The 22,008-nt window shown below is 53.2% G+C and overlaps 1 protein-coding gene across 5 annotated transcripts in view; it reads right to left on the bottom strand.

Annotated features, from left to right (window-relative positions):
- Positions 1-1,133: 1,133 nt before the first annotated feature.
- Cmklr1 (chemokine-like receptor 1) overlaps positions 1,134-22,008 on the bottom strand; it is a 38,121-nt gene continuing 17,246 nt past the window's right edge. For 2 of the 5 annotated variants that reach the window (NM_008153.3, NM_001359060.1), the window contains 2 exons: positions 5,307-5,395; positions 1,134-3,719 (listed from right to left, as the gene is read on the bottom strand). In NM_008153.3, coding sequence (NP_032179.1) covers positions 2,602-3,717 — 1,116 coding nt within the window. In that variant the 5' untranslated portion in view covers positions 3,718-3,719; positions 5,307-5,395 and the 3' untranslated portion in view covers positions 1,134-2,601. Of the gene's footprint in view, positions 3,720-5,306; positions 5,396-15,993; positions 16,219-16,307; positions 16,390-16,480; positions 16,652-22,008 lie in introns of those variants that run through there. The other 3 variants (XM_006530164.4, XM_006530166.2, XM_006530165.3) reach the window with 3 other exon arrangements.

Below are 22,008 nucleotides of genomic sequence, written 5' to 3' on the forward strand. Positions count from 1 at the left end.
AGCCCCTGAGCCCCACATCACTTCCTAGCTTTTGGCCTTTATTTGAGCTTCTGTGTGACCCACAGGGACACAGTGTCCTCCTCCCCCAGGCCCAAGCACAGATTGGGGTGCCCTCGGCATCTGGATGCTTAGAAGCACACTCCGCTCCCCCCCCACTCCAGTGGTCTCCCCTTCTTGTCCCTTCACATCATGTCCTGCTCCCATGTTCCCTCAGCTCATCGCCCACTCAGTGGGGCAGCCGTGAGGCAGGCTGCCGGGTTCCAGCTCCAGAGAAGGTGCTGCCCGTTAGTCTTTGGAGGGAGCCACCACACTTTGCCAGCTGCTGGGATTATACATAAGAGAAAGGGGGAAGGAGGAGGGGGTGAGGCTATGAGAAGTCATGAGGACAAGACTGAAGGTTTCACTCAGCACTTTGCACGAACGGAAGTCAGAACAGGGGTGTTGTGGTAGCCAGGAGGAAGAGGGTGGGCTCTAGGGAGTGGACATTGACTGGTGTAACACTCCTGTTGGTCAGCTTTTCCAATGGCAACAAGATTTCCTGGTCCCCTGCCTGACCTGGTCAGCCCCAATGTCCGGGAAGTGCACTGTCCAAGACACCATGTGGCCCCAGTCACGGACAGGCGCCTCCGTTGACATGATGAATCCCATACCGTGGCACGCCTCAGTTGCACATCTGTAGCCCTGGGGAGTCGCGGAGAGGGTGACAATGGGAACACAAGGCTATTTTTAAACCACCCTTACTGCTCCCAATCCTTGGTTGTTTGGGCTCTCTCAGAAGCCAGAGGTTCCAGCTTGGATCTGTTCAGAACTGCCTCATCTTAAGACCCGACCAGGGAGGAACAATCTGTCCCCCTGATGAAGTGTGACTCCCAGCAGTCTATAATACGGGAACTGGCTGGGGCCGGAGGACACACATCTGTGTGTTACACCCCGGTGGAAAAGTGGCTTGGAAGGGAACAGAGGACACTGCAGGCCAGAAGACCTTGGACTGGACAGGCTGACCTACCAGGCTCCCTCCCTCTGCTTGCCTAGCAGATTTCAGGGTGTGTGTGATGGGAGCCAGGGAGGCTGGGGCTGGAGAGTACGCCTTTTCTTTGCATATTGTATTACTCTGAAAACAACAAGCAAGACGTCAAAAAGACCATTAAGATGTTTACATGGAAAAAACAGAACAAAACAGCATTTATGGCTAAAACCCCAACCTATTAGTTTCCCCAGACTCTTCATCTTCCTTCGAGCCAAGCCCACTGCGATTCGAATCCAGTCTCTACCAACATCTAACTGGGTCCCCTCGGGCCAGTTGCTTAACCTCTCTGAGTCTCTGCTTGTCCTCATACATATGAGGTTTCTGTGAAGAATAAATGAGAAGGTGCATGTGAAATACTTAACATGCATGGGACATGCTAACGAAGTGCACACCACCCCTCCTCCATGAGGAATGATGTCAAGCCAGACGGAGCAGGGCTCGGGTCTTTTGCTACTGATGAACAGTGTGTGTGTGTGGGGGGGGGGTGAGTGAGCCATTTTCCTGCCAGGGGAGGAAAGCCTGATCCTGGGCTGCCCACGGGGCTGTTGATACATTCAAGGAGGACTCGGGAAAGCTGGTCAGCTGCCCAGATGACCAGCCAGACAGCCTTGGGAAGACACTCTGAAGATGGAGTCCCAAAACTCCGTTCTAGACCAGTCTCTGGGACATTCTAAGCCCTTTTTCCAGCCAGCATTGAGGGGATTAGGGGAGAAGAGACCCTGGGAGGGGAGGGGAGGGGAGGGGAGGGGAGGGGAGGGGAGGGGAGGGGAGGGGAGGGGAGGGGATGGGATGGGATCAGATGGAGTCTTCTGTGAAAAGGCCTCCACCCAGCCTCAGGGTTCAGTGCTAAGTGAGTATACACACTGAAGCAAAGAGCTGCCACCACCTGAACCCCCAAGCAACCACCACTATAGCTCTCTGTCTCCTCCGTGGCATGATGGTGTAAGATATCCTGTACCCACATCCTTTGGGATTCTCTGCTCTCCGTCTCCTCCTCTTTACCACACACACACACACACACACACACACACACACACACACACACACACAGAACCCTGTGTTGCCCTTGCAAAGTTCCATGAAGCCCCTCAGGTCCTCGTTCCCCCCACCCCCCGTTCTTCTGAAATCCAAAGTCAAGGTCTTGGAGGATGTTGGGGTGTAGTGGGCTTTGTTGGTTTGACTGTCATGTTGCCATAACAGGTCTGCAATGGGTTTGCGGTAACTTCCTCACCCACGAAGACTGCGCAGCATGTTCAGGGCATGCACGGCGACATCGTGTATGTTGGCCTGTATGTTGGTCACAGCTCAAGTCTTGGCTTCAGAGATGCTCCCTTTTCTGAGTCAGTCACAGTCGGTCCCCTGCTCCTGTTGTAGAGGCTCGGGTTGCTTGCCTGCCATTTTACTGGAAGAGTGTCCACACTTGGGAACCCCACTTAAAACATGAGCCGCCTTGTGCAAAATTCAGTGGGCATTGGAGCATTCCCAAAGGCTCCCGGCATGTCTCCCACTTCCGGAGACAAGTCCCTAGGCGTCCCTGGGCCGTGGCACCTTTGGGGGACATTCCCAGGTGAGGTTCAGAGGGTACTGGTCTCCTTCTCATTCACCGAAGCCTTCTCATTCAAAGACGACATCTTGGTGAAGCTCCTGTGACTGGGGTAGGAGGAGGGGCCTGTGTCCTCACTCAGGGCGTTGGCCAGGCGGGAGAAGAGGGCCACCTTGAATTTTCTGAAGTCGTGGCCCATGAAGACGTACAGAATGGGGTTCATGCAGCTGTTGGCGATGGCGACGGCCGTGGCCAGGGGTAGCCCCAGGCTGAAGACAGAGCTTGGCACAGCTGTGTGGTGGAGCTCCAGCAGGTAGAGGGTGTGGTAGGGGCACCAGCAGAGGAAGAAGGTGATGATGATGGTGATAATGATCTTGAAGGGCTTCTTGTTCTTGGCCAGGCGGTTGCGCTGCAGCTTGAAGACGATGGTAAGGTAGCAGGCCGTGATGATGAAGACGGGGATCAGGAAGCCGCAAAGGAAGCGGGTGACAGTGACCGCCACGTGTCTGCTGTACCCTGTGGAAACTACTTGCGAGTGGGCGGGATGTGGGGAGGACTCAGGCGCGGCCAAGCTGAAGTTGTTGAAGCAGGTTATCTTCCCATGAATGTTGGCGGTGTCCCGGAAGACAAGGGACGGGGAGCTCAAGAAGAAAGCCAGGACCCAGACGGCCGAGCAGGTCATGTAGGCCAGGCGGATGCTGCGGTGGTTCTGGGACCAGACGGGGAGCAGCACGGAGATGCAGCGGTCAAAGCTGATGACAGTCAGCAGGAAGACGCTGGTGTACATGTTGTGGCTGAGCAAGAAGTTGCTGATCTTGCACATGGCCTTCCCGAACACCCAGTGGTAGTCCATGGCCGCGTAGGTGATGTGCATCGGCAAAAAGATGTTGAACAGGAAGTCGGCCACAGCCAGGTTGACAAACCACACAGTGTTCACGGTCTTCTTCATCTTGAAGGTGGCGATGACAATCACCAGGCCGTTGCCTAGGAGACCGAGGAAGCACACCAAGCTGTAGATCACCACCAGGAAGACCGGGGCCACCTTGGCCTCCCACGGACTCGCCTCCTCCAAGTCCACAAAGTAGCCAAAGCCATCAGAGTACTCATCATCATAGATGCCGGAGTCGTTGTAAGCGTCGTACTCCATCTCTGTGAGGGAAGACAGGGTCACAGGCTGAGGACCTCTGTGGACAGGTGCTGAGACACCACCTGGCACCTCCTCATCTGAGCAAGGCCTGGGTTGTGAACGATCTCCCCTTTTGCCATTTCTTGTCTTTATTTTGCATTCGTATGCCTGTTTGTATATGTGCATGTACACCTGTGTGTGTATGTGCGTGTACATATGCTCATGTAGGCAAGTGTGGAGGGCAGAGGGGAATGTCAGAGAAGACTGGGTCTCTCACTGAACATGAAGGTTAATTAGTTCATCTATCCATCTTCTCAGTCCTATTCTGTTTCCTGCTCCTCCTCCTGTTCTTGCTCCTCCTCCTCCTTCTCCTGCCCCTCCTCCTCTTGCTCCTTCTCTTCTTCCTCCTCCTCCTCCTCCTGTTCCTCCTCCCTCTGTTCCTCCTTCTCCTGCTTCTGCTCCTTTTCCTTTTCCTGCTCCTCCTCCTGCTCTTCCTCTTGTTCCTCCTCCTCCTCCTTCTGAGAAAGGGTCCCACTAGTTGACCTGGAACTCACTATATAGACCAGGCTGGCCTCGAACTCCAAGATCCATCTTTCTCGGCCTCCTAGGTGCTAGAATCTGTCTTTATTTCTTTTACAAACACCTGTCACCATCTTGCAAGGCAGGGGCTATTAAGGGTCAGCAGGTAGAGACAGTAACAGCTGGATTCCACAGGTCCAGGTAGGAACACGAGGCCAGAGACCCAGCCCCAAACAAGTTGAAGCTGTAGAGGTGGAATGGGTTCGGACATGTGTGGTTTGAGTGAGAATGGCCCCCATGGACTCATATGCTTGAAGACTGCATCCCCATTTGGTGGAACCATTTGGGAAGGATTCAGAGGTGTGGCCTCATTGGAGGAGGTGTGTCCCTGGGGTCGGGTACCTCCTGCTAGTGAGATGTGGATACTCAGTCACTGTTCTGCTACCTGCTGACCCATGCCTTTGCTCCACCAGTATAGACCCTAACCTTCTTCTGAACGGTGAGCCCAGTTAAACACTTTCTTTTATGAGTTGCCTTGGTCATGGTTTTTCATTAAAGCAATAGAACAACTGACTGATAGGAAGCTAAACAAGAACAGTGATGTGGACTGGAGAGATGGCTCCATGGTTAAGAACACTGACTGCTCTTTCAGAGGTCCTGAGTTCAAATCTCAGCAACCACATGGTGGCTCACAACCATCCCTAATGAGATCGGATCCCCTCTTCTGGTGTGTATCAAGACAGCTACAGTATATGTACATATAATAAATAAATAAATTTTAAAAAAAGAAAGAACAGTGATGTTGTCCTCCTCCCCAACCGCAGGAAAAGACAGGGTTCCAACCCAAGTCTCCCCTGCCTCTGAAGGACCCTTCCTTCCCTCCCATATACTCTGTGTGGGAGGCAAATAGTCACTCAACATCCCTTAGGGTATAAACTATCACACCAGCTCCACATGCAAGGGAGAAGGGAGCCTGTTGCTGTGACTGTCCACTCACATGTCCAAAGCCTGGGGACCGCCATCCTAGCATCCTCCCCTGACCCCGCTCCGCTGGTGGCCACTAGCCCTCTTTTGGAGACATGAGTCCCTACCTTTGGAGACCTTTCACTGTTCACCGTTGTAGAACAGAACTCCAGTCCTGGTCCTTGGCTGGTCTGTTACTGCGCGTGACTGGAAATACCTGCAGGGAGGGAAGACAAGGCAAGCGGTGAACTCAGAGCCCAACAAGGAGGTAATAGAACTCAGAGAAGTAAAGAGTCACTCAGCCAAAGTTTTCCTGCTGGGAGAGGGGGAGGGGCTCGAACCTAGAACCAACTGGCTCTACCCAGATCAGTTGCCACAACTCCTCAGCACCTGCATAAGGGGTTGAAGACTGGGGATGCAGTACAGATGCTGTGCAGATTGGGGGCGGGACAGGGGCTGAGTGGACCGGTCGGTTGCTCCAGTACCTGCCAGGCACTTACAACACATCCCTCCATGCCATCTCATCTTTCCAGGACCTCTTCCCAGCAGGCATTGCTGCTTATACTTAAGAAGTGCGGAAACTGGGCTGGTGAGACAGCTCAGCGGGTGAAGACACTTGCTGCTGAGACTGGCAACCTGAGTTCGGTTCTGGGCACCCACATAGTGGAAGGGAAGCAAGTCTTCAGGATTGTCCTCTGACCTCCATACATGAATATGGGCACGTTCATGCCTGCACACATGTGCCAGAGTACGTACATACATACATACTTGGAAAAATAGAAATGTGGAGAATAAAATATCTCATGTTTATAATTCTGGCTCTTGGGGAGGCTGAGGCAGGGGGATGATGAGTGTTTGTGGCAAAAAGTATGAAAACTGAGGCTTAGAAAGCTTTCTTTGGGCCTGCTGGTCACCATGAGTTAGATATGGACCTCCCTGTCCCATACCCTGTGTGGGGACACTGACCCACATAGCACCCAAACATTTACAAGGCAGATAGCTGGTCCTGAATCGGCCCCATAGCACCCTGCTGGGTTTCCATGCCATGTCAGGAGAGTTTGTGAACTTGGAGATGCCCAAGGCAGTGGTTGGGTGCAGGGTTCAAATCTGTCACCTGCAAGCTGTGCACTTCTGGGGCATATGACTTCTCTCTGAGCTTCAGGCTCCCCACTGATAAAACAGGCGTGTTCAGATCCCAGAATGTGTTCGTGTGTTAGAGGGCAATGGGCACAGGACACTTAGCTTGGCACGAATGCACACAAAGAGCCATCAATACTTAGGAGTGAAACCCTTAGTATTAACTCCAGTGGGACTGCCAGCTAAAGCCTCCCTTGTGACCAGCCTTGCTGCTCCTGTGCGACCTGGGCTCACCTCGCATTACAGGAAAGCGCTTTTGTTAAGTGAATGCCACTTTTCACTGGGACTCTGAGATCAAGGGACACAGATGTGAGCTTGCACACACCCACACTTTGCATCCTGGAGCCTATTATAAGGGTATCCAAGGTATGGGCAGGGTGGAATGGACAGACACAGCAAGGATACAGTGCAGTGGGTGGGTGCTCAGGTGGCACCTGCAGATTCACATCCCTAGTGCTGGGGGGGGGGGGGCAGGAAGGGTGAGAGAGAAAGAAGGAAGGAAAGAGGGCGGGAAAGAGAGAGGTCCTGATGTTGGAGAAGACTTACTGTCCATGACAATATGAGGTACCATTTTCAACTCTTATGTGTTCAGGGGCTGGGCTGAGCCCTTGGAATAGGCTCCTAGTCTGCAAAGTGTGGGTAATGGAAACTCACAAAGGCCTCACTGCATGTGTGTGCATGGATGGGTGAACATGTGTGTAAGTATGTGTGTAAGCATGTGTGTAAGCAAGTGTATGTGTATGTGTATACACCTGTGTGAGCATGTGTATACATACATGTGTACACAGGTGTATAAACATGTCTGTGAGCAAGTGTGTATGCATGTGTATAAACATGTGTGTATGCAAGTGTGTATACCTGTATGAGCATGTGTGTACATACATGTGTACACATGTGTATGACCATGTCATCTGTGAGCAAGTGTGTATGAATGTGCATATGCATGTGTGTAAGCATGTATGTAGTATGTGTGCATGCAAACATGTTTGTAAGCAAGCGTGTATGCATATGTATACACATGGGTGTATGCATTGTGTAAGCATGTATGTAGTACATGTGCATGTAAGCATGTGTGTAAGCAAGTGGGTACGCATTGTACAAGCATGTGTGTAAGCATGTTTGTATGTACGTGTGTACATTGTGGGTGAGCATGTGTGTAAGCATGCTTGTGGAGGACACATATGTCTTCCTCTATCTCTTATCTGTTTGTTGCTGTTGTTCTGGGGACTGAACATAGTCCTCATGATGGAAGAGCAAGCTCTGCACTGAGCAAGCCATCTCCCCAGGTTCTCTGTTGCCCCCCCCTTTTATCCCTGGAAGGGCTACCATGTGGCTTGGGGAGCAGAAGGCTCTGACAGATGGGCGAGAAAGCCACCTGAAGCTGGCAGAACCCAGAGCTTAACTGCCATGCCATAGGACTTCAGGACAGCTGCCGTGTGTGTGTGTGTGTGTGTGTGTGTGTGTGTGTGTGTGTGTGTGTGTATCTCCACAGTCCCAGGCATGGAAGATGGAAAACAATTTCTTTAGGGTCTTTCCCCATGGTGGACACACATGCATAGACAGAGAGGTCGCGCTGGGCCAGGTGAGCCCCAGATATCCCAAGAAGTAAGAAGGGCTGGCATCTAGTTTTCTGGGAAAAGGGACCTCTGAGTTGGTAAAGGACAAGCAGGAACTAGGATGTGAAAGCTGAGAGAAGAGGGAGGAAGCTCAACCCATTGGCCCCAACTGTAGCACAGGGGACTGAGAGAAGCTCATTGCTGGCCATAGGAAGATGACCCAGATGATGTCATGTCTGGTTTGTAGGCTGGGCTGGGAGAAGCTGGGGTCAGGGTCTGAGCCAGGGCCAGCAGAATAGGTTCCTCTGATGGTGCAGCCTTTGCCTCCCCGCCCCCAGCCCTCCAGAGGTGAGGAAGCCTCTCTCTGTTCCTGGGGACCTAGAGGGAAGTCACCTTAGCTGCCCTGTCTATAAGGGGATGTGAAGGGAAAGGGGTGCCAGGTCCTGTGTTATAAGAGTCTGCAAGGACTAACATCCAATGTAAAGTAGGGACTGACTCCCACACGCCTCTTGAATCCCCAAATCCTAGCATCCATTTCTGAAACAGTGTAATATCTGCATATAAAACCACACGCGTCCTGCTGAATACTTTAGCCTTCCTGGGGATTCAGTTTAATGTCTAATGTCATGGGTACACTGTGAGCATAGTTCTCTCTCTCTCTCTCTCTCTCTTTTCCTTTTAAAAATTTTTGCTAGCCGGTCGTGGTAGCACACGCCTTTAATCCCAGCACTCGGGAGGCAGAGGCAGATGAATTTCTGAGTTCAAGGCCAGCCTGGTCTACAGAGTTCCAGGACAGCCAGGGCTACACAGAGAAACCCTGTCTCAAAAAGCAACAACAACAAAAATTTTTGCTTGTCTTTTCTACTTGGTGTTTGTTTGTTTGGAGAGAGAGAAAATTTTGTTTTGTAGATCAAGTGGTCTTCAAACTAGTGATCCCCTGCCTCTGAGTTCTGGGATTATGGGCGTCTGCCTTCATAACCAGCTTCCCAAAATTCTCTTCATCTATGGCTGGTCAGATCCAGGGGATAAAACAATCCATTCAAAAGGAGGGCTGGCTGTGCTCGGAACTGGCCTGGCGCACTGTGCTGTGATTGACCTTCCAACACCCCCACCCCGCGCCTCACCCCACCCCACCCCCACCCCCGTGGCCTTTGTCAAGGCAGATGGGGAAAGGCCAGCCAGGGTGGCGTGAGGAATGGCGTGTTCCAGTCCATCTGTCTCCTGCTTGGGTTCAGGGCCAGGACATGGGCACAGGGCTGGTGGCTCCTGACTCCCAGGTGCTGTCAATCATGACAAGCCCCTCCCTCCTGCTGCCCAGAACACTGTAAGATCACAATGGATGCCTGGCCTCTGTCAACTCCAAGGAGATATAATATTCCTGTCCCTCACATCCCTCACACCCCTACCACCACCACCACAATGTTCATGGAATAAAGACATGCATCCCATGTCTACATACGTAGCTAACCCAGGCCCAATGTGCTGGCTCCATGCCAGACACACCTCTGCAGTGTTCGGGTGGCCCCACAGAGAAAACTCCGCTTGGTAGATGAGAAAACGTGTTAAGAGAGGTGAAGCCGGCCGGGCGTGGTGGCGCACGCCTTTAATCCCAGCACTTGGGAGGCAGAGGCAGGTGGATTTCTGAGTTCGAGGCCAGCCTGGTCTACAGAGTGAGTTCCAGGACAGCCAGGGCTACACAGAGAAACCCTGTCTCAAAAAACCAAAAAGAAAGGAAAAAAAAAAAAAGAGAGAGAGAGAGAGAGGTGAAGCCTCTTTCCCGTAGCCACACAGCTGGGAAGTGTGAGTGGAGTTTGCTCCTCAGGACTCAAAGGAAAGGCTCACACACACCCCACTTCTCTGAAGGGTGGGCAGCCCCCAGTCTCACCTCTCCGAGCCTCTGAGCTTGCATCCTGAGAGCTCAGCTCTCCCCTGTTCTGACCCCACAAATGTGCCCACTCTGAGCCTCCTTCCCAGGGGGCCCCTTAAGGTCGCTCGCTGTAAGCAGCGATCTGTGAAAGCTATACCTTCAGAGCTGTATGCTTTCCAGTAGCACCAGAAGAAGGCACCCACAGAGAAACACCCTTGAGGAAATTGTGGTTAAGAGCAACTTGGCTCCCCCCCTTGAACTGTTACTTCCTCTATCTTGATAACCTGTGATCTGAATTAATCACCTCTCCCCCTTTCCATGTGGCCACAAGGAAGCTCGAGGTCACATTTGCAGATCCCAGCAGTGACTCCCTTACCTCCATGCAGCTGTCCATGCTTGCCTCCGCGGGTCCTCGTGTATCTAACCCTACCCTGTACTGCTTTCAGTTCCTTGTGATAAGATAACGGCTGAGTTACGCAGTCACCCAGATGCTCATCTAAACCCCATTATCCTCCATACCTGCTGGGCTCCACTGTCCTCAGGGACAATACCGCTGTCCACTATGGAGGTGAGGCAGCTCAGCTCACATGGTGCTCAGCCAGTGACTGCTTCATGTCCAGATCACTCCGACCTCTACCCTTGGTTGTAGGACAAAGTACCCACTATTTTGAGCCAGCCCACACCCTTCCTGATGCTCCTGGGGTGCCCTCCCCTCTAACAAAACATTCTTGTTGGGGTGACTGCAATAAGAACGGCCCCCATGGGCTCATATATTTGAAAGCTTAGTCACCAGGGTGTGGCACTATTTGAAAGGATTAAGAGGTGTGGCCTTGTTGGAGAGTGTGTGTCCCTGGTGCCGTGGGCTTAGGGGTTTCAGAAGCCTATGTCAAGCCCATAGTCTGTCTCTGTGCCCATGGATCTGGATGTGTCTCTCGGATACTGTTCCAGCACCTAACTGCGTGCCACCATGCTCCCTGTCATGACCATAATAGACTGACCCTCTGAAATGGTAAGCAAACATCCAATTAAATGTTTTCTTTTATAAGAGTTGCCAGGGGGCTAGCGAGATGGCTCAGTGGGTAAGAACACTGACTGTTCTTCTGAAGGTACTGAGTTCAAATCCCAGCAACCACATGGTGGCTCACAACCATCTGTAATGAGATCTGACGCCCTCTTCTGGTGTGTCTGAAGACAGCGACAATGTACTCAGATATAATAATAAATAAATCTTTAAAAAATAAATAAATAAAAGAGTTGCCATGGTCATGGTGTCTCTTCACAGTTAGAGAACCATGACTAAGACACTTCCTCTTGTCCCATTTTTATGAGCCCTGCCCCTTCCAGCCAAGGAGCTCACCCTCCCCAGTTTCCAGAACCATCTGGCTGAGGTCAGGGATACACATGGGGTTGCAGATGAAGCCGGCATGGCATGCCTCTCCTGTCCTCAGTTCCCCTCAAAGCCTAGGGACACAATTATCCTGCCTGCCGGAGGCAGCCAGAGTCCTCCAGCTCCCATCCATCTGACACAGGAGCCTACAGTGGCCGGCCTACTCAACAAAACCTTAGACTGTCCCTTCCCTGGACAGTCCTGTGGGTCTCTAGGGAAAGACATAGACACAAGGAAGAGGGTGCAGCCGAGGGTGTCCATGAGGGAGGCCTCTGGAACTAGCCCCCATTCCTGGACCTTAGTGGTACATTCAGGAAAATGGGAAAATGGCAACACCCACTCCTGCTGGGATTTATCAGGACCTGGACCTGCTAAGGCCAAATGGCTGCTATATCAGGGACAGAGCAGCAGTCCCTAGACCTTTCTGAGGCCCCAGATACCCTGCATGCATCTGACCAAGGCTCCCCCTAGTTTATCTCAGTCCCAGTGAACTTAATGGAGGAGACCTAGAAAAACCAAGCCCAGGCTCCAAAGTTGTGACAGGAGACCTGGTGAGAAGTTGGGTATGGGACATCTTTTCGGACCAAAGCCAGTACTGGCCGCAGGCACCATGATGCAAAACAACATCTCCTCTCCACGTTCAAAGGCAACCCTGGAGAGCAGGTCCCAGCAGTTTCCTTACAGATACTCTCTCAGAGAAGTGTGTCCCCTGGAGTCTGTGAATCAGAGCTAAGGCGGGGGGGGGGGGGGGGGGGGCTTCTTTGCAAAGTAATTACTGTAAGACTGTCTTGGATAGAATGGGTCCTAAATGAGGTGACAGAAAAAGAGAAGGTAGGCGGCCATGTCTGTGATCCTCACAGCCAGAGCTGGCCAGAGCTGCAGGGCAGAACTTGTCTGAGAGGGAGAGGGGGAGGGGCAGGAGGAGGGACAGAGGGACAGGGAGGGGGAGAGAAAGAAAACAAAGGGAGAGAGAGGAAAGGGAGACAGAAGGAGAGAGGGAGAGAAGGGGAAGGGAAAAGCAAGGACAGAGATAAGACAGACATGCACACAGAGAGGGGGAGGGAGAGAGAGAAGGAGGGAGAGAGGGAAAGGGGGAAGGGAAAAGCAGTCAAAGACAAAGAGACAGAAAAAAAGAAGCAACAGAGAAACTTGACATTAGAAGGTGAGGCCACGTGGACACCTGGAGCCGCCTGAGACAGGCCAGCAGGAGGAGACCCCCTGGGTGGATCACATCTGACCCCTTAGACCATGGCTTCTGCCCCCAGAGCTTGTAGGAAACAATCTCCTATTGTTTTCCCCTTAGGTGGGGCCATTTGTCCCAGTAGAATCAGAAGACTGTGGTTGCCTTATAGAAAAGTGCAGACAGCCGGTTCCCTGAGGACAGTGGGGTTTGGCTCTGCTTTGCCCCCTCAGGTCAGTCCGACAACACCGGACACCAACCCAACCCGTGTTCCTTCTGATCTATTCTGTCTTCCTAATGCGATCAAGTATCGATCTCATGAATGCATGGGAGAGTCCGTCTTCTCAGCGTGGTGACCTCGGAGGAGCAGTGGGTTCTACATCACAGCCCTATGTTCCCGGAGGGAACACATCTGGGCATCGCTTCTTGCTCACTTCCTGTGTCTATTTAAGACAGTCCTGGCCTCACAGCCCGAGGGCATCCATGAAGCTCTTCCATTTCTCCCATGGTGCATTGCACAGGGCTCTAAAGTAGAAGCTGCGTCGTCTAGTGAAAGGACGGCTGGGTGAACAATCAGGTGGATGAACAGGCGCCTTCCGGAATCTTTAGGTTGGCTTACTTGATGGAAAAGCAGTAATTGGCCTCTTATCCACAAGCTGTAGAACTCTCATACCCTATTGCTTAATCCCATTAGTGTCTGCTGCTGATCTGAGGTTCAACATTGGTGTCCCCACCCCCCACCCTCCGAGGGGGGGAGTGGAACTCTACCTAAGCTTTAACTGTAGGCTAGTCATCTGAGAAGGGAGTCTCAAATGAGGGATTGTCCTTAGACCCTTCCTGTTACTGACTGTGCCCTGTCACTGCTTACCCAAGGCTACCACACACATAGTAGGTCTACTACCTAATGCAGGCTCCTTCCCCATCAGCCCTGCTCTGGCCCCAGCACACAGTCGGTACTCAGTAAATGTACCACTTCCCCTTGCGGCATCAGAATCTGCCGCGCTTGTCACACACTTTGTATGAGCGAGCATGTCTGGCCATTCAGCAATGCTATCTGTTCCCACTTTAAAGATGAGGGCCAGAGGCTCCAGGGATGTCTGTGTGGTTGACCACCTGTACCTGGTGTGAGGCGTCTCGTTTTTAATTTGGACCCTTACCCGGGTTGCATGTGGAGAGCTGGGAGGCTCTGTGGGCCCAGGTTCTGCCTCGAGCCTCCACCGCCTCCAAGGAACCCCTGGATGCTATGCTTTCCCTGCCGACAAGGACTACATCCCCTCAAACCGTGAGCTGAAGTAGACACATTTCAAGTTGCTTCTAGCCTTGAGAAATTCCCGGCGCTAGGAAGTGAGTGACCCACGCAACCCCATGCATAATCAGAAGAACCGAAGAGGAACAGCCATCTAGAACGGCCAAGGAACCCCAAGATAATCCAAAGGGAGATGGCAAGCCCAGGAAAGAGCCACAGGATGGAAACAGGTGACATTCCTAAACCATACACATGCAAGCTGACGAGCAAGGAACAGCACACACAGGCTCACTGCAGTGAGTTCTCAGGAGCTGGAGAGGCCTTGGGAGTCTAGAGAGCTGAGGTGACCAGCAAAGGCTCCTGGGAGAACGGCCAGGCAGCCCTCCACAGCCTGGCACACACAGAGTCCACTTGCATTACGGGAAGCATGTCTTCCTCACAAGCAAATGTTTGAGTGAGTGAGGCGGGTTCATACAAGCAGGGATGGCTGCCAAGCAGTCTGGGAAAGTTGGATAGGTGCAGAAGAGCTGGGAGCCAGCCAGAGGAGGAGACCAGGGGTGGCGTCATCCAAACTGTGACCTGGGCTCAGTCATGCCCACAGAGTGTGACATACCACACTGTGGGAACAAGGCAGGCCACTCTCCATGCCCCAGGTTGCATATGTCCACCCCCTGCCCTTCCTGCTGCCAGCATCCTAGATGCTCCCCACCTGTTAGTTCTCCCACAGAGCCCCAGGTCTGAGGTGCTGAGAGTAAAAAAGAGCCCATGGGGAGACTAGTACTTAAAAATAGTCAAGGTTCTGAGGACATGGGTGGGGCACAGGTACCTCTGCCAAAGGCTGGGTGCTAGAGCTCCTGAATGCCCATCATGGGAGAGGGGGAGGGATGAAGAGGGGCCAGGTCCCACCCTGTGATATTGAGCCACTGTCAGGAGCTGTTGTGCACGGAGCCCCACAGTGCAGGGATGACATACATGGAAAACTCATGCAAAGAAGCAGTGCACAGCAGGGACTCTGTGACCTACAGACCCACACTGGACCAGCAGCATGGGAGGAACATGGGGAGGAACAGTCAGGGAGGGTACTCAAGGATGAATACTCAGGGGGAAACACTCAAGGAAGAGCACTCAAAGATGAACACTCAGGGGAGCGCTTGGAAGAGGAGGACTCTGGGAGAAACACTCAGAGGGAAGCATTTGAGTAGGAGCACTCAGGGAAGAACACTCAAGGAGGAGCACTCAGGGAGGAGTACTCATGGAGGAACACTCAGGGAGGAGCACCCAGGAAGGAGTACCCATGGAGGAGCACTCAAGGAGGAGCACTAGGGGAGGAGCACCCATGGAGGAGTACTAGGGGACGAGCACTCCAAGGAAGTCAGGCCCAGAATCCCGAAGAAGACCACTTAGAACAGAGCCTGAGGCTGCAGGCAATAGGCATGGGTATGAAGGCAGATGGGTATTGCCTTCCTCGTCTCCTTCTTGAGGGGAAAAAAACCCAAAAAACAAAAACCTCATAAGAAAAAAAAAACACCCTAAACCCTTGCTTAGGGTTCACGCCTGGGTGACATGACACCCTGGTCATCGGCTCCACAACCAAGCTATGCTAGCAAACTGAAAACCAAACAAGCCCCCCTTAGGGCCACACCCAACAGCCTTCTCTGCCAGGCTGGGTGACCCGAGGTAAGGAACAGAGGCAGTTCAACGGAAGGTCGCTGGTCAGTGTCCCCCACATCAGAAGGTCCTCAGCAAGCCAACACTTGCAGGACCAAGTATGCCCGGGGCAGATATTGCATCTGGTTTTTCCAGCCACAGAGAACAAAGCCCTAAGGCAGCTGTCATCACCTTCTTCCTCATTAAACTAACACGTGCGCGTTCTTGCTACATTCTGGCCATCTTGCTACATTCTGGCCACCATCCCCACACACTGTTACAAAGAGCTGAGGTTCTGAGAAACTAAGTCATGTGTCCAGGCTCACACAGCAAGCTCAGCCAAGAAAGGTGCATCAGACTGGCCACTTAGCCTTGGGAAGAAATGGGCAGGTGGTGGGGCAGGCGCTTTCACCCAGCGCCTCCCCAAGACACACCAAGACCCATTGTCTTTTGCCTTAGAGGAACCTCCTGGAACCCCACAAGATGGATGCTGTTCTCTGTCCTGTGGTTCCCTCTGGCCACTCTGCCTCCAGTGAGTGGCTGTGTGAAGAATACCTCTGATCACCCATTACAGACACACCTTCTGGAGAGGGCTCATCTGTCCCCATCTTTCAAAGATGCATGGGGGGCAGGGGGAAGCAGCTCCCTGAAACTGGTGTAGACCCTGGCATAGCCCTAGCCGCAGGCAGACGGGACATGCCTTTTCCATCCTCAACCCATGCAATGGTCCCCATCTCTCTGGAGAGGCACCTGAGGCTGGGGCCTGAAGCTTGCCCAAGGTCACCCACATCTTACCTGGTGAGAGGCAGTACAAGCCTGTGCTGCCTGTGAAGACACGGATCCGCCTCTGCCGCTGCCCCTTACTGGCCTGTGCCCCCCACCCCCATGGGCAGAGTGTGGTGCAGGAGACATCTAAGCAGCATATGTCTGTCTGTCTTCAGCTCTGCTTCTGTGCCTTCTGGGCCCCTGGGCCGCATGGGGCCCTATTCCCTGCCTGTTCCTCCCGCTGGCTTCTGGACCTCACTCCCTCTCTCTGCCTCTTTTTGTCTCTTTCTTTGCAATCCCCCTCCCTGTCCCAGCCATGGCCCTTCACCTATATCATCTCTCACCTTTGCGAGCACCTGGTCCTCCCAGCAGCTGCTTTTCTCTCTCTCTCTCTCTCTCCTCATCCCAGTAGATGCCTGTCCAGCAGCCTCAGAACAATAATCACAAGGGTCTTATCAGGGCAGTGGGCGTGGCCGTGAGGGTAGGAGCCCAGGAGGAAACTTAAAACCTTTCCCACCTCCAAATGGCCTGCTTGTTTGATCTGGCTCCTGTCCTCTTCTCAAAACCCTCCAGCTGACAGCCCAGCTGGGTGATGGCTCAGCCACTTCTGCAGTTCTCTCAGAGGGGCCTTGGGGAACTGAGAGGGTGTCCTGGGCTGGAAACTGAGGTCCAGGGAGGGTGAGCGGCCCTGTGTAAGGCAAACAACAAGGAGAGTTGGGCCATCCTGTGCTCTATGTTACCTAGAGCCTAGGACCCAGGAGCTCACACACATTATGCTTTAGTGGGATACCTTGTCCCTGTATCATAGATTTGCACACACAGGTTCAGAGAGGTCACGTGATCAGCACCGCCTCACCCAGCATTTCTTTTCCAGGCTCCCAGAGAACAACTCCAGACTGGGAGGTCTTTGAGAGTTAGTCCCATTCACTCAGAGCAGAGATGGGGCCTCCCAGCTCTGTGGATGGTTCTAGAATCACGTAGGGGGCTACAGTCCATGGGGCCCCAGGTGTCTGGAAACCACACAGCTGTTCCAGCTGCGTGCCTGGCTCCCAGCCCCAGACAGAATTAGCTCTCAGTCGGGGAGAGAGTTTCCTCCCTGGTCCCACGCCCCCGCGCCTAGCTCCCTCTGAGTCACCAGAAGACTGGCCCCATGTGCTCTCTGCTTGGAGGGTACTATATCTGAGCCCAGGACTCTGTGAGGATCGGCAGAAGTAAGGAGCTTACACACCCAGAGGGCGGCAGACCCCAGGACACCTCTTGTGTCTGATGGTGGGGACAGAATGAAGGGAGAAGTCTTCAAACACCCACACCACTGTCTGCATCTCCTCCTAGAGTATCCATGACTCACTTTATGAGCCCAGTAGCCTTTCTTAGAGCACAGGGTCTTTGACCCACTCCCATCAGGTCTGACAATTCCTTCAGGGTGTCTCAGATGTAATCCTCAAAAGGTTTCCCTGCTAGGCATGGGGGGTGCACAGCTGTAATCCCAGCTTAAGAAGCAGAGGCAGGAAGAACATCACATATTTAATATCAACCTAGGGCTATATAGTGAGCTCTAGACTAACTAAGGATAACCTAGTGAGACATCTCCCCACTGCCCCCATCTAAGTAAAAGCCTTCCCATGCTCCCACTGTGTTATTGGAAAGCATGGGGCACTCATGGGGGCTTCTCACGATGGCATCAGCCTCATCCACCCTAGGATCCAGCCTACGACCTACACTGGATGTACTGTTAAGAGCTGAGGGGACCTTGGTGCCCCAGGAGAGATGCTTCTGTAGCCCTGGGTTCCCACACCAGGGAAGGGCTGGAGAGGGCAGCTAACGGAAGCAGCTTCCACACCCACCCTCAGGAGACAGGAGGGTGAGCCTCCAGGCTGGGCTCCGCCTTAGCTCCCATCAGAGCCCACTCGGGTGTGTGTGAGACCCCTGTGCCACCCTCTGGAAAGATGCTGGCGCCCAGGACACCAAGATTCAATACGAATAACAGTGGCCCTGCTGGGTCCATTTTATTGTATGCCTACTATGTGCTGGGACACTGAGAGGCACTGTGAGCATCTGGCGCAGGCTGCAGGATGGTGGCCATGCCTGCGGCCACTTTCCAGCCCTAGCTGGTGCTTAGGATTTTCCATTCTTGGCCTCACTTAGTAAATGTGCTTAGAAATAACTTAGCTGGGTGTGGTAGAGTATAGGCTGCCTAGCGAGACACTGGCTCAAAAAAATAAAAAAATAGAAAATAAAATAAAAACCCACAAATATGCCTGACTCCTTGGAGTCTCAATGATTTCATAGGCTCTTGTCCAGCTCAATACTATATTTGGGCCAAGTGTCTCTTCCCAGCTTAGTGGTATGGCTCCTGGAAAGCCAGGATGCTTTCACTCCCTGCTGTGTGATCCTAGGCAAGTTACTTTGCCTCTCTGAACTCCTGAGTTAATCACTCGCAAAATAAATAATAATGATTAAAAAATTTACAAGAAATGAGGGTATGCAGAGAAAGGGATCCTTGGGGACTCTTCTGAAACTACAATATCTTCAGGCCAGTGACGGACATTCAAGATGAGTTTGCCAAATGCCACACTGGGCTCTGGCTGACTAGAACAGGCAATCCTAACTGCAGGAACGGATAGGAAGCTGTAACTGGGAGCCAGCCAGACCAGGTAGGGCCAAAGGCTCTCTGTAGCTCTCACATGGACTAGCCACCTCTGTTCTTTGAGCTGACTGTGTAAATGGGGTCCATGTCTTCATCCCTCTGAGGGTGCAAACGGGCAGGGGAGGAAACACTCGTGAGAGCACACAATAGGAACTCAGCACACAGACCACAGAACGGGCCACTGTGCTGCTAGTTTGCCTTCCATGGGGATAAGGGGAGGCTGGCCAGACAATCCATCCTGAACCTGGGACTCAGTTCCCCGTTTCAGACATACTGCTAGCTTAAGGACAACGGCCGGGCGGTGGCTCAGCGGAACAGCCAGCCTCTGTGGCTGTCTGGAGACACCACTAGCTCCTCAGCCCTACTCCACAGCTGAAAAACTGAGACTCACACAAGCTGACCTTTCTTGGATCTGCTGGCCACGGGTGAGTGGGCAGAATGGGTGCTCCCACCCCGTGGTTGCCTCCTCCCTTGAGTTTCACAGGAATCTGAAGCATCCCGGCCCCAGCCCTTTTGGGTGGGCTGACAGGGAACAATTGCCTCACATCTCTGGGCCCCAGGCCCTTCGTCTCCATCACCGGGCTGTGGACAGTGGGAAGGAACTTCCTGGTTCCAGCATTGTGCAGCTTTGACAGCAAAGAGGTGTCACCTACGGGTCAGCTGCTACACATTTCCAACCAGCTCCTTGGGGGCTCAGTGCTTTAGGGTCCAGGGTCCACTCCCCCCCACCCCCAGTCCTTGTCAGCTGTCTGAGTGGTCTGGTCAAAGCACACATTAGGGGTCCTTGTCCACTGCTCAATAGTGACCACCACCACCCACTGTGCATCAGAGACCCCTGGCTCCTTTGTGGCAGGAAGTGGACTTGGAAGGACCCCCAAATGATGGTGGTAAAGGGCAAAGCTCCATTTGGCATCTCTGCCAGGGATGGGGTCAGGAGACAGAGGTTCTCCTTCGGGGGGTGGGGGGGAGTGAGCCTCACCCAGATAGGCTCAAGCCTCCAAGAGATGGAGATACTTCCAGCCAGGTGACCTTGACCTTGGACTGGGCTCTGTGGAGCAACCATTCTCCTTCCCCAAATCCCTGCTCCCTCCTCCTTTCCAGAAAACACTAACCAAGCATGTGTGGGCCAGGCCAACCGCGGACGCTGGGATAATACAGAACAGAACATGGCTACCCGTGCGAAAGGGTGTGGGTGACAAACACCTGAAACAATGCAAGGCAGAGTAAACACTCCGGAGGCCCGGTTCTGCTGCATCACCGGGGCAAGCCCCACATCTCTCCGTGCCTCCGATCCTACACCTGAAGACTGAGAGAGATGGAAGCTCCCGGCCCTCGGGATGCCCACGAGGATGAGGTTGTGCTGAGTGTTTCAGAAGCAAGACTGACCTCAAGAAGCACCGCAGACAAAGCTGTGCTTTTAAGTAGGAGCAGCAGGCGCAGGAACGCAGCAGGGTCCGACCACGCTGCCTCTGGGAAGCCGCTCTGAGGAGCTAATGTTTGCGTGTAGATGTTCGCGCAGGGATGGGAAGCCATGTGGTAGCAGTGCATTCTGGGAAGTGGGAAAGGGAAGTGCAAAGGTCTGGAGGCAGGCGTGGGCCCGGCACCCTTGTGTGCATCCACCTTTTCTAGGAAAATACTCCAAGTGAGCACCTCCTGCCTGCCACCCTCCCTGCGAGGTGCCGCGGAGTAAGATGGCCCAGTCCCTACCCTCAGAGACAAACAGCATGGTCAGGGTCATAAGATATTGCCCTAAGTCCAGTCCTCCTGGCCTCCGCTATCAGGGTGGAGCTGGCCAAAGCCCAGACTCCTTCCTGCTGTTCCTCAATGTGGGGACACTAAGTCAGCTGCAATTTACCACGCCGCATGCTCTGAATCTCTGCCATAGTGCAAGGAAGAGCAAGGGAAGGTAAGAGAGAGGGACGGAGTCATCCCAGCCTTCCTCTGTCATGGGAAGGCATGGGGATCTGAAAAAAATGCCTGTCCCTGCTGGTCACCATGAGTCCTGGCTCTGCACATAGCAAGGGGCTGGAGGCTGGAGGCTGGGGACAAGATGAAACTTCTGGGGGAGATAACATTTGACCTGATCTCTGGAGGGAGGGCATAAATCCTTTGCCAGATAGATGAAGAGGGTATCCCGGTGGGGGAGTGGGGATTGCTGTGTACAGGTCACAGAGGCCTGATAACAGGTAGCTAAAGAGAGAGGAGATGGGAGGAGACACCGGCAACACCCCAAGGGGTCTGAGGCTGTGTCAAGCAGGCAGCAAGGAGTGGTGGAGGCTTGCAAGCAGAGTTGTCTGTCTTCCCAAAGAGATAGACCTGGGTGGATGACATGGGGTCTGCGCTGGAAGAGAGGAGGCTGCAGGGGAAACTGAGGCACTGAGTAGCAATGGCTCCAGCCAGAGACCACAGCTCCAGGAAGGACCAGCAGTGGACCTGGGATGCGGGCAGCCAGACTCTTAGGACCTACACTGTCCGTGACAACACCTGTCCACTTGCCCAGAGCCTGAAGATCCTAGAGGCCACAGGTCTCTAGAGAAACCAGTAGTGTGAAGCATCTTTCCGATGGGAAAGGTGAAAAACCTGTTCTTCCGTCCAGGAAGGTGGGGCTTGGAAGTGATTAAGAGCCTGTGATCTTCATTATCTGTTGGGCCAGACCATAATACTCTAAATGACCTCTATGCTGTCTGTATGACCCATGACTCTTAGGTCCTTAAGCTAGTACAGGAAGCTTATTTCTACAACCCAGTTTCTTGGAAGAAATGACACTACCCTGAGTTGAGTTTCGATGCAATTATGTTTCCGTGTGCACTGGGGACTGCGTTACTCCAGGAAACTTTTTCCCCCTAAATTACACTAGGGATAAACCTCCTGGTACCAGGCTCCCCGACAGGTTGACCAAGTCAGTCCGCACTGGGTTTTCATCCTTCTCTCGTCCCAGGGTTTGCCTCCCTGTCTGATACCTGCGGGGGTCCTCTCATCCATTAGCCTTTCCTGTGGGTCATCTGTTGGCTGCTGCCCTGCCCCCAGACTTCCCTCTGTCTGTCTGCCATTGCAACAGACCTCCGGCATCGCAAGAACTTCCAGTGACCCACCCCCCCCCAAATTCCCATCTCTTCACAAAACTGTCTCCAGACACAAAACTGGCTCCAAGGCAAGCAGGGGGCTGCAGGAACCTATACAACCCAGGGGAACTCGAGAGGACCAGGACCCTGACCTGCCCCAGGCACCCAGCTACGGTCTAGCCCATGAGAAGTCCACGGCCTTGGCTCAGGCAGTGATGAATGGGCCATAGATGCTGCCAGGATGGGGGAGTGTGAGGTCCCACCCTGTTCCCAGGCTCTGGGGAGGAGGGGTGGGGTCAGTCTGCCCCGCCACTGTCCACTCCATCGACACTGCTA

This window comes from Mus musculus, chromosome 5 (assembly GCF_000001635.26).
Source record: "Mus musculus strain C57BL/6J chromosome 5, GRCm38.p6 C57BL/6J".
NCBI classification, from domain to species: domain Eukaryota; kingdom Metazoa; phylum Chordata; class Mammalia; order Rodentia; family Muridae; genus Mus; species Mus musculus.